This window comes from Lagenorhynchus albirostris, chromosome 14, assembly GCF_949774975.1.
Source record: "Lagenorhynchus albirostris chromosome 14, mLagAlb1.1, whole genome shotgun sequence".
Taxonomy (NCBI): Eukaryota; Metazoa; Chordata; class Mammalia; order Artiodactyla; family Delphinidae; genus Lagenorhynchus; species Lagenorhynchus albirostris.
This window is the reverse complement of record NC_083108.1, coordinates 63,276,875-63,287,330: the sequence shown is the minus strand read 5'-3', so window position 1 is coordinate 63,287,330 and position 10,456 is coordinate 63,276,875. Positions and strand designations below refer to the sequence as shown.

The following is a 10,456-nucleotide window of genomic DNA, read 5'->3' as shown; positions in this document are numbered from 1 at the left end:
GTCCTCAAGGTTCATCCATGTTGTAGCAGTGGTCAGAATATCCTTCCTTTTTATGACCCGATAATATTCCATTGTACAGACAGACCACATGTGATTATCCATTCACCTGTTGATGGACACTTAAGTTGCCTCCACCTTTTGGCTATCGTGAATAACGCTGCTATGAACATTGGAAGATCCACTGAATTTTTTAAAACCTTTTGCACATAGTATTTATCTTCAACACTGATGAAAAACATAAGGCCATCTTTTCACATCTCTGCCTGTTGTGTATAGTTCAGGGGACCAATTGCTGCAACACATAGACCCCAAAATGTACTATGGCTTACTCACAAGGGAAGTTTATTTTTTGTTCCCAAAGCAGTACTGGATGGGTGAACAGGTGGGGATGGGGAGATCCTTCCACATGCTAGGGACCTAGGTTGGCATGGCTTCCAGTCACCTGTGCAACATCGGGAGCAGGGGGAAGGGCCTGCAGGGGGTTGCCTGTGGAGGTGTTAAGGACCAGCCCTGGAACTGCCCCACCCCCTCCTGCTAGAAACCAGGCACATGACTGCACCGACTGCAAAGGGTGCTGGGGAATGTAGTCCAGTGCTTTCGGAAGGGCACCCGGCCTGTGTGGCTGCAGAGTACCTACTGGACCTCACTTCTCTAATGGCTTCTGTCCTCTGAAATTCAGCTGGAGCCAGACTCCTCCAAGAAGCACCCACCTGGCCTCCTGCTCCCACAATGCACTACACCGATCACACCCTCCTCCAGAGCAGCATGGACCATGGGGACAGGGGTCTCCCAGCAGAGGCCTGGCCCGGGGCAGGGACTTGGTCACCTGGGGCTTTGTGGGAGGAAGCAGCCTGGCAGAGGGGTCCCTACTCCCCACATTGGTCCCTTCCCCCCCCATCAGCCCCTTCCCACTGTTCAGCCAACAGGAGGCCCAAGTGGGAGGCTGGAGGGGAAGTGGTGCTTCCCCTCCTCGGGAGGCTAGAGGCCTCTGTTGGTGGGGCAACTGCCTCTGTGGTGAGGGCCCCACACAACCGCATGTTCTCTTTCTTGGGGACCTGGCCTGGCTCCTTGGCCTCCCCCTCTTTGTCCCTCGCTGGCTCCTATTTCACTTCCCAGCTCTCTCATTACCTGCATTTCCAAGTCCCTGGATTACTGTCCTCAAAATCCCAACTAGTACAAGGGACAGGGGACTGGCCGCTGGGTTCTGGTGCCGTCACTCCCTGGGGCTGTGGTTTGGGGAGACCACCTCTCTGAGGCCAGGGTGCCTACCGTTGATGTTTCTAGGGAGTCTCTGCCCAGCTCTGGGATCTTGTGCCCTCACACAGGCCCTGCAGCACCCCAGACTCCCGACGGGTCCCTGGGAAAACCCCTGCCAGGTGTTGGGGCTTCCCAGCCTGGCCGGCCCCTGGCACTGGGAAGGCCTGACGTCTGGGGCCAGGGCCACAATGTAGCCCTTCTCCTGCCAGGGCAGCTCCAGGGCCTACCTTAGAGGGACAAGAGTAGGGTAGGGGGCCTGAGGGAGTCCATGCTTTACTTTCAGGATGAAGCCTGGCAGGGGAGGCACCTCTACTGCTGCCCTCCACGTTACTCCTCAGACCTGAGTGCACTGCCCATCCTCTGAGCCTTTGCCCAGGCTGTTCCTCTACCTGGAAAGCTCTCTGACCAATCACACCTCTGAGGCCAGTCTGGGAGCAGTGATGCTGCCCCTGCCCTCCTGCTCTGACCAGGAACCTGACCCTCACCCACCGTCAAGGGCCTGGCCCGGCCTGGCTCGGCAAGGAGGCACTGGGGCTCAGGTTGGTGGGAGGCCAGCCCTGCCTTACCTCATCTGCAGAGAGGAAAGTACCTGCCCAGGGGCCAAAGGGTGGGCCCTCAGCCCCCCTGTCCTGAGCTGGAAGCCCAGAGGTTGGGGGGAGGTGGGTGGGGTCTGGAAGGACAAGAAGCACTGACCCCATCCGCCTCCACCAGAGTCTCCTCAGCACCACCCCCAGGACTCCCAGCCCCCCAATCTCGTCTTAGCTCTGTTCAAATGTGCCCCACTGTGCACACTCCAGGAATCCCTGCAGACGGGATCTGCCGCTGCCCCTGCTCACCCCTCTGCCAAAGGTGAGGCTGAGGAGGTAGGGAGGCCTGGCCTCCGATCCAAGTGGTCAGTGCCAGCTGGACGACCTTGAGTAACCCACGCAACCTCTGAGACTGGGGGACGACTCGAGGTCACCCCCCCAGATGAGGGAGACGAAGAGGTGGGTCTGCATGAACCTTGGCCGGGGTTGTGACCACAAGCCTGCTGGCCCAACTGCACTGCTCTCCCTGATGGCCTGGGTCCCTGTGTAGCCTCCGCCTCCACTGTTCTTACCCTCTGCTGCCCCCACGTGGCCACTCTTGGTGCTGCGGTGAAAGGGCTTCACTCAGCCTCCCAACCAGGGCTCCAGATCTCGTGGGCAACCCCCTGCCCCTCACTCCTCTCAGGCAGAGCTGCCCGCCCTGGCCAGGGGGCACCAACCTCCAACCCCACACTCCCGGGTGCTTTCTCCATCTAACACCTATGATGCAAATCTGACCCCATCCTACCCTGCCCAGGCCTGCCCACAGCCCCCATTCAGCACCCTTGCTACAAACGGGGCAGTGATGGCATGACGCCTGGGCCCTGTACTAGCTTCTGGACACTCCTGGGCAAAGGGCTCAGGGGCCGGGACCAGTTGGGCATCGCATTACCAGACTGCCTCTGGGGCTGTGACAGGGCAGGGTGGGGGGCCCAGGGCCAGGCTGCCAGCTTGCTTGCTCCCTACATTGGGGGAGGGTGGGCCGCCCAGCCCTGTCCCTTCTCTTGAGTGCCCAGCGTAGCACCCCGTGGAGAACGCTTCCCCTCCCCGCCACAACGTGGTCATTGTTCTAGATCCCACTTTACAGATGGAGAGACAGAGGCTGGGGAGAGACCGGTCCCAGGTGACCTGCCGGTGGACGAAGGCCTCAGACCCAGGTTGCTCTGGGTGCTGTGGACCGCACAGGGCAACCGTGGGACTCCCCGGAACCGAGGTGCAGCACGAGCATGAGGACACCAGGGAAGGAGCACCAAAGGCTTGTTTTCTCCCCCAACAGGCAGGGAGGGGTGTTTCAGGAGATGTTCCAGAGACTCAGAATTACAACCCTGGAGCTTAGAGGGTGACTCTCCACACCCAAGTCTGGACCCACCTACAGTCTCAGGCCAGGCCCAGGGTCTGGGAATCAAGGCAGCTCGGCCCTGGGGCCCCCTGTTGGGGCACCACGACTCAGTATACTGGGAATCAGCATCATGGGCAAGGGATCTGAGGTACTGGTACTGGCCTTTGAATATCAGGTGCTGGAGTATTAGGGCTCGGGAGACAGGCCTCAGAATTCAAGGGTACGGAGTCTCGGGCCTGGGGAATTAAGAGGGGTATGTGGGGAACAGAGCCTCGGGAACTCCACAGTGACCGCTCAAGGTCCGGGTCTTTGGTGACAGAGCAGGGCACCGGGCTTTAAAAGCTCAGGTTCAGGTGTCCGTGTCCCAGGTGTATGGTGGTAGGGATTTGTGAATCCAAGTACTGGGGTGCACGTTCTTGGGAGTTTGGGAGGCTGGTCTTTGGCCCCGGGGAGGTCCTGTGTGCCCTTGGCCGCCGGACAAGCGTGCTTCCCTCAGGGTTGCGAACCCCAGACGGCCCTGCAACAGAGGCTGGGTCTAGAGCAGGCCCGGTGGTCCCACCCGCGCCCCGGGACGCCAGGAGAGCCTAGGAGGGGCACAGAGCCTAGGAGGGGCAGACGGGGGTCTGGGAGGGCGGGGGTCTCACGTGTTGCTCTTCCTGCGGCATAGGAGCACGTAGACGAGCGCGACGAGGGCCACCACCGCCAGGCCTCCAAAGATGACGCCCAGCAGCACCGCGTAGCTCCGTCCTAGAGAGGCGGCAGGGCGTAAGGCGTGGGTGGGCGCACACGTGCAGGGCACGTAAGCGGGGCGGGCGCGTGGGCGGGGCAATGCTGGGGGCAGGCCGAGAGCTGGTGGGAGGGGCCGGTAGGTGGGCGGGGCATCCTCACCTCGCTGGCAAGTCGGGGTGGGCTGGGACCAGGTGCCATCAGTCTGGCAGGTGCTGGCCTCGGCCCCGGCCAGGCTGTAGCCGCTGTCGCAGTGGAAGTGGACAGTGGAGCCCACCAGGTACCTCATGCCCTCCTTGTGCCCGTTGGAGGGCGGAGGCAGCCAGCCACAGGACACCACTGGGGCAGGGGTGGGGCACAGACGACAGGCCTGAGCTGCTGACCACAGCCACCAGCCTGGGGGGCCGTGTCCCAGCACCCAGTGCCCGCCGCCCTCACCCACCACCGCCCTCACCGGGCTGCAGGCTCTGCGCGCGAAGCAGGTGCTGCCTGTGGACCAACAGCGTGGCGTTGCCCACGCTCAGGCTCCCGGTGGCCGCCACGTCGAAGTTGCAGAAATTGTTGTCCCCACACAGTTTGGCCGCCTCACTCTCCAGGCTGGGGCTGGAGGTGGTCTCCTCGGGGAAGAGGGGCAGGAAACCGGGGTCATGCTTGGGCTGGAGCAGGAAATTTTCCACGAGGAACTTGGAGTCGTAGGTGAGCAGGGAGGAGGCGTTCTCCACAGCCCCTAGGGAGACAGCAGCAGGCCTGGCTGGTGGGAAGGCCTGGGGGCTCCCACACACACACCTCCACTGAGCACCCCCCAGCATGGTGCCCCCTCCCCTCCAGCCTGTGGTCACTCACAGTCAGCCCCAAACTGGAACAGTTCTCGGGAACTGGCACTGGGGGGCAGGACCTGGCCGCTGCGCAGGGTGAAGTCGTCTGAGGGGTTGTCATTGAGTGTCCCAAGGAGGCCTCGTGTGTGGGTCAGGAACTTATCGGGCAGCAGGACCGCCACACTCAGGAACGGACCCTGGACGCTGACCTCCAGGCCGGCCCCTGATGACAGCATGACTGATACTCTGTCCCCAGCAGCTACTGACAGGAACATGCCTGGACACAGGGGGAGCTGGGGTCAGGGCCGCCCCTGTGGGCACCTTGCCGTGACCCCAGAGCCCCGGGATGCATGGGCCGGCACCCATGGGCTCAGGGGCAAGGGAGGGTGTCCCCAGGGCCCAGCCTGCTATGACACTCCACCACCCCGGGTGGTGGATCTGAGGTGCCCAGGCCCTAAAGGGGGCCCCCATACCAGGGCCGTGCGTGGGGGTTGCCTGTCGGCCCTCACGCCCTGACTCCACCTCCCCATCTGCGCCCTGGACACGGCCTGCTTTCTGCCAGGGCCAGAGAGAGGTGTGGAGGCCCCGGTGGGGAGGGCAGGGGAGTGGGGCCCCCACCATCCCACTCACCCTTCAGGTCCATCCAGCTTTGCTCCTTGAAGCTGAGCACCTCCTGGTTCAGCAGCACCTGCAGGGCCCCCGCCCCATCCCTCAGCCGGACCTCTACCACATCTGAGTTGCCCTCCTGGACAGCCACAGCAGTCAGCCCTGTGCCTCGGTCCTGAGAGCCTGGGATGATGGGTGCAAAATGGGGTCCACTCGGCTCAGCCTCCCCCTCCCCAGGGATGACCCTGAGCCACCCAGAGCCCCAGGGCCCAGCCTCACCCTCGGGCGTCATCCTGGTCTGGGCCCGCGCCTGCAACCTCAGGTCAGTCCCAGAGGCCTCCAGCAGCACATACTCGCCGCGTCCGTTGAATGTGAAGTTGGTGCCATCGAAGGTGACAAAGTGCGGGTCCCCGAAAGCGGAGGCTGTGGAGAGCGGAGGGTCAGGCAGGTTGCCCTGGCCCCGCCCTGCCTGGGGCCTCACCCTGGCCAGCACCTGCCCAGGCAGCACCCACCCAGGTGCGGGGGCTGGTAGCTGTGGCAGTCGCTGGAGGGCCGCCTCTGCATGTAGCGGGAGCACTCGGGCGCCCAGAGGCAGCAATAGTAGAAGCTGATGACGTCATAGATCCAGTGGGAGAGGCCCGGCACGCGGGGCGGCACGCGGTATGGGGGTGCGCCCCAGTCGTGGCCACGGTCTGGGGTGCTGCCACTGGTGGAGTCGGCTGTCAGGAGCTGTGTGCCCGCCGCCGTGTAGCAGCACTGCTGGCCTGAGCCATATAGGGGGCTGGGGACACAGACAGGTCAGGGCCGCCTTGGCACCCTGCCCCCAGCCCCCACCCCGCACCCTGCCCACCGTCTCCGTGCTCACCTGGCTTGCACGGAGCGAACGCAGTGCACAGCCCCTGGGTGATAGGTGCACACGCTGCCGTGCTCGATGTCACAGCCGTAGTCTGCCTGCAGAGCGGCTGGTTGCTGTCCCCTGCACTGGCTTTGCGCTCTGTCATCCCCTCCCTGGGAGCCAACCCCTCTGGGGCCCTGGGCCCTCAGACCCCAGCCTTACCTCCCAGGTCTCTACCTGCCTCCCCCTGCACTGCCTTGGACGGCACAGCCGTGTGCCTAGTTGGGGCAGCTGGCCCCGCCTGTCCCCTCGCTCCCTCCTGGGCCCTGACTGGGGTGGGGGCTCACTTGGAAGCGGCCAGAGTCAGCCTGGGCCTGGGCCAGGGTGCAGGGGCAGTCGGGCACCTCCTCCAGGAAGTTGGGCAGCTGGTCCTCCAGCTCCTCCCAGGCCAGGCACTGAGCTCGGGCCCAGGCCACAGGGTCTGCCCGGAAGTCATCGCCCAGGTGCCAGGCTAGCGCGTGCTCGTTGCTCCAGAGTGCGTGCACGTCCCTATGGGGACACATGCACACTAGGGACCACCCTTCCTGCCCTCGGCCCTGGCTCCCCATCTAGCGTGGGGGCAGCAGGCAGACAGGCCCCAGCCCATCTGCTGCAGGGCGGCCCTTACTTCTCCCCTGCGTGGTGTTTGCTGTTGACAATGCGAAGGGCACCCACTTTCCACCTCTGGTAGTCTTGAGGTGCAGGTTTTGGTGTGAAGGTGAAGGAGCCGGAGTTGGTGATGCTTGTGGCCAAGGAGTACAGGTATGACCACGCTGCCGTCCACTCCCGGGAGTACGGCTTCCCTGGGGGAGAGAAGGCCTTGTCAGCCCCTGGGCCTGTCCGAGTCCGAGGAACCCCGGGGCATGGGGTGGGGGGGTGGGGTGCCGGTCTTTGGTGCTCAGAGCAGCCTGGTAGATGGACAGAAGGGTAGACAGATGACCACCATAGGAGGCCCTGCCCTGTTTGGGGAGGGAGCCAGGCCCAGGGCCAGCCAGCCATCCAGGGGCTCAGAGAGGATGGGGCAGAGCAAGCCTTTTCTGTTTCCAGGATAAGCCTTGTATCCAGGAGCGGAGAATGGCCACACCTCCTCCTAGAGCTGGTACCCAAACAGCCAGGGCTCCCCAGCTTCCCTGTGCTGCTCCAGCCAGTTCCCCTTTCTTGCCTGCACTCTTCCCACTAGAAATCCCCACCTGGATTCCCCCCACCTGGAATCGCCTTTCTCCCATCTCTGCAAGCCCCAAACTCCTGACCCCACCAAGCCCCACAGAGGCAGCCTAGGGTTACTCTGCTGGCCTCACCTGTCTCCTCGTAGCCCCATAGCTCTACGGTGATGGAGTTTGTGGGCAGAGCCAAGGTGTTCCAGGTCAGGGTGAGGTTACCCTGGGTGCTCGCGGTGCCATAGTACTGCCAGCGGGTCTCGTTCACCAGCTGGCTCTTTTCGGACTCTGACACTTTGCTGGGGTGCACTGGGCAGGGGGCAGGGGGCGGGGGTGAGGGGTGAGTGAAGGCCCAGGGCCCAGGGAGTCCAGGGGAGGAGGCCCGGGGCTCTTAGAGCTGTGGGGACCTCCCAAGGACAAAGCACAGCAGTCCCTCGGGAGCGATGCTCTCCCCCTGGCGGCAGGAAAGGGCAGGAACTGGGAGAGGCAGGGCCCTGCCCCCACCCATGCCCAGGCCTCTGTCCTCCACCTGGCTGCTCCCCTCCCCTGGCTGGCCGAGCCACACTCCCTCTGGGCTGGAACTCCTGCATGGGTGCCAGCGGTGGGGAAAGGAGCTTGGGGAGCCTGCACCCAGGGAGTCGGGCGGGCCTCCAGAGGGACAGGTTCACCCAGAGCAGGTGGGCCAGGTGTGCATAGATTAGCGCCACGGAAAGTCCCTGTGAGGGGCCTGGGCCCGGGAGGGTGCGGCCTGGTGCCTCCAGTCTGGACCAGCATGTTGGGTCTCACCAGCCAGCCAGGTGCCTGAGCGTGGGAAGGAGCGGCCATTGTCCATGGAGAGCGTGAAGGGGATGCGGCCGGTCTCATAGAGCAAGGGTGACACACAGTGCACTCGTCCCGAGGAGTCCACGAAGCCGCGGGTCTGGATGCTCTCCTTAAAGCTGTGAGTGTGGAGGAGGCAGGAGAGGCTGGGCCAGCGTGGGCTGACCTCTCTGAGGCTCCCAGCCTCCTCCCTGGGGAAACCATCTGGCCAGCCGTCCCAGTCCTCTGTCCCGGGGGCTCCACCCAACCAGCCAGTGGGTCTGAGCCCCAGCATGCACAGAGCCCTCGGGCCTCCCACCTGCAGATCACGCTGTCAGTGGGGTTGGACCAGTTGAGATGCTGTATCACAAAATCCTTGCCACCCATGATGGAGCCCGAGTAGGGCAAGATCTCCAGGCAGAAGTCCCGAATGTCCGAGCAGCAGCTGGCCAGGCCGAAGCAGGTCGGGTGGCAGGAGCACGGCCCATCCTGGACTCCACAACGGTAGGAGCAGCTCCCCTGGGCACCTGGAGGAGAGGGCCCTGAGTGCCCAGCCTGGCCACCCCATGTACAGGGCCCACATCTCTTTCCCCCTCGAGCCTGTTAGAAGCATCCCCAGGAGAAAGTTGGCCAGGAATTGCACTGACCACCACGTGGACCCAGTGGAAACCCATAGGGCCCGTGGGGTGGGGTAACTCTTAGTCCAGTTGGCCTGAATGACTGGCTGAATGAGGGGAGATTTGGGGAAATGTGTCCAGACATAAAACTTTTTGGGAGGAGCCCCTGGGCAGACTGACCCTCAGCTACCAAGTCCGGTACCTGACGGCGTCCTCAGATGGCTACACGTGCCTGACCCCTTGACATGGGCCGGGGACCTGTCTCCACTCCTAAAGCATCAATGGACCGGCAGCCTGGAGAAGAACCACGCTGGCTTGGCCGATCTGGGGTCTGGGATATGGCTACTAAGAGTCCCAGTGGAGGCCCACTAGGGGCTCGCGCCCAGGCTGAGTTTGCCGCATCTCACTCCACTGGGCAGTGCAGGCTCACCGGTTACGGCCCCACCCTCGGGGGAGAAGGCCAGGGGTTCTCCCCTTCGTTTAGGGGAGAGGAGGGACAGTTCCAGCAGAGGACCCAGCCAGGCCAGGAGAGGGGACAGGGTGGTTTGGTGGGGGGCTGTGGGCACCCATCGCCCTGGAGCTGGCCTGGCTGTGCAGATTGGAGGGTGGAGACTGGGGTGGGGTGCAGGCCCACGTCCCATCTGGCCCTTCCCTGCCATTCCCCAAAGGGGCTGGTCAAGGGCCAGGCTTGGGCCTGAGCCACCACTACGGGCCCTACTTCACCCAGCACAGGGCCTGGCACTCAATAAATATGTATTGACCAAGACTGTGATAGCTTGAGGGGGTGGGGAAGGAGGCCCAGTGATGACTGTAAGTGAGATAAGTGGACGGAGGGTGTTGGTGCTTCCCTGAGATGGGAGATAGGCCGGGGAGCTGGCAAATACCAGATCAGCCCAGCCCAGCCCAGCCCGGGGGCCAGGGTCCCGGCTCTGGAGTGCGTGGCCTTCCCCTAGACTTTCTCGGGTTCAGCCCACCCTGAGAAGGACCCAGAATCCTGCCTCTGGCCAGGCAGGGGGCCCAGTGGGGCTGGGGGCTCTTCCATGTACAAACACACCCTCCATCGGCGCTTGAGGTGTAGGCCAAGGGCTCTCCAGAGCTCACCACACCCTGGCCACCTCCCTCCCAGCCCGCCACCGCCTTCTGGCTCCCAGCAAGCTTAGGGTAGGCATGGCCCAGACACCCCCATCCCTACCAGCAGCCCCTTGACCCTGGGCTCCCCAGAATTTCTTCTTAGCACCCCTAGTATGGTCACAGATGGCCCGACGGATGGACAGAGGCTGAGCCCAGGGAAGTTCTGCCCTGGGTCTGACTACAGCGGGCAGATGGACAGACAGACGGGGGACAAAAGGGCAGCGTGGGGGCGTACCTGCTGCAGGCCAGGGGCCTGGGTCGGGGGCTGTCACCAGCAGCAGCAGGGCCCAGGGCAGGAGAGACAGCTTCATGGTGCCTGCCTGTGTCTGCAGCCAGCGCAGCAGTGGCTGGGAGGTGGCGGCGGCTCACTCCCCACGGCCTGGCCCCGCCCCACGCTGCCGCCCCGCCCCACCCGGGTCCCCTCTCAAAGTCCACAGGTGTCCTATGCGCCCTACTTGCCCAGTTAGCACATTCCTGGCCCTTGGCCCGCGACTCGGGGAGGGGGCCCACGTCCTGAAGCCGGATGTCCGGAAGCTGCAGCTCAGACCCTGGATCCCACCCCGGAGCCTG

General features: G+C 63.7%; 1 protein-coding gene across 1 annotated transcript; it reads right to left on the bottom strand.

Moving 5' to 3' along the window:
• Positions 1-325: 325 nt before the first annotated feature.
• Positions 326-10,211, bottom strand: SUSD2 (sushi domain containing 2). Its single transcript, XM_060121659.1, has 15 exons — positions 10,122-10,211; positions 8,458-8,665; positions 8,127-8,278; positions 7,482-7,649; positions 6,812-6,986; positions 6,492-6,693; positions 6,175-6,260; positions 5,822-6,090; positions 5,589-5,732; positions 5,334-5,492; positions 4,732-4,980; positions 4,343-4,615; positions 4,051-4,227; positions 3,807-3,909; positions 326-3,679 (listed from the first exon to the last, which is right to left on the bottom strand). Exons 1-15 carry the CDS (start codon positions 10,195-10,197, stop codon positions 3,655-3,657), a joined length of 2,466 nt encoding a protein of 821 aa, XP_059977642.1. The 5' UTR covers positions 10,198-10,211; the 3' UTR covers positions 326-3,654.
• Between the last annotated feature and the right edge of the window lie 245 nt (positions 10,212-10,456).

Bases quoted from the DNA above. Each gene is read 5' to 3' on its own strand.
- SUSD2 (XM_060121659.1), bottom strand. From the start codon at position 10,197: ATGAAGCTGTCTCTCCTGCCCTGGGCCCTGCTGCTGCTGGTGACAGCC. The intron at 4,616-4,731 runs GTGAGTGACCAC...CTGTCTCCCTAG, and splicing joins GTTCCAGTTTGGGGCTGACT to GGGCTGTGGAGAACGCCTCC. The intron at 4,228-4,342 runs GTGAGGGCGGTG...CCCCTGCCCCAG, and splicing joins CGCGCAGAGCCTGCAGCCCG to TGGTGTCCTGTGGCTGGCTG.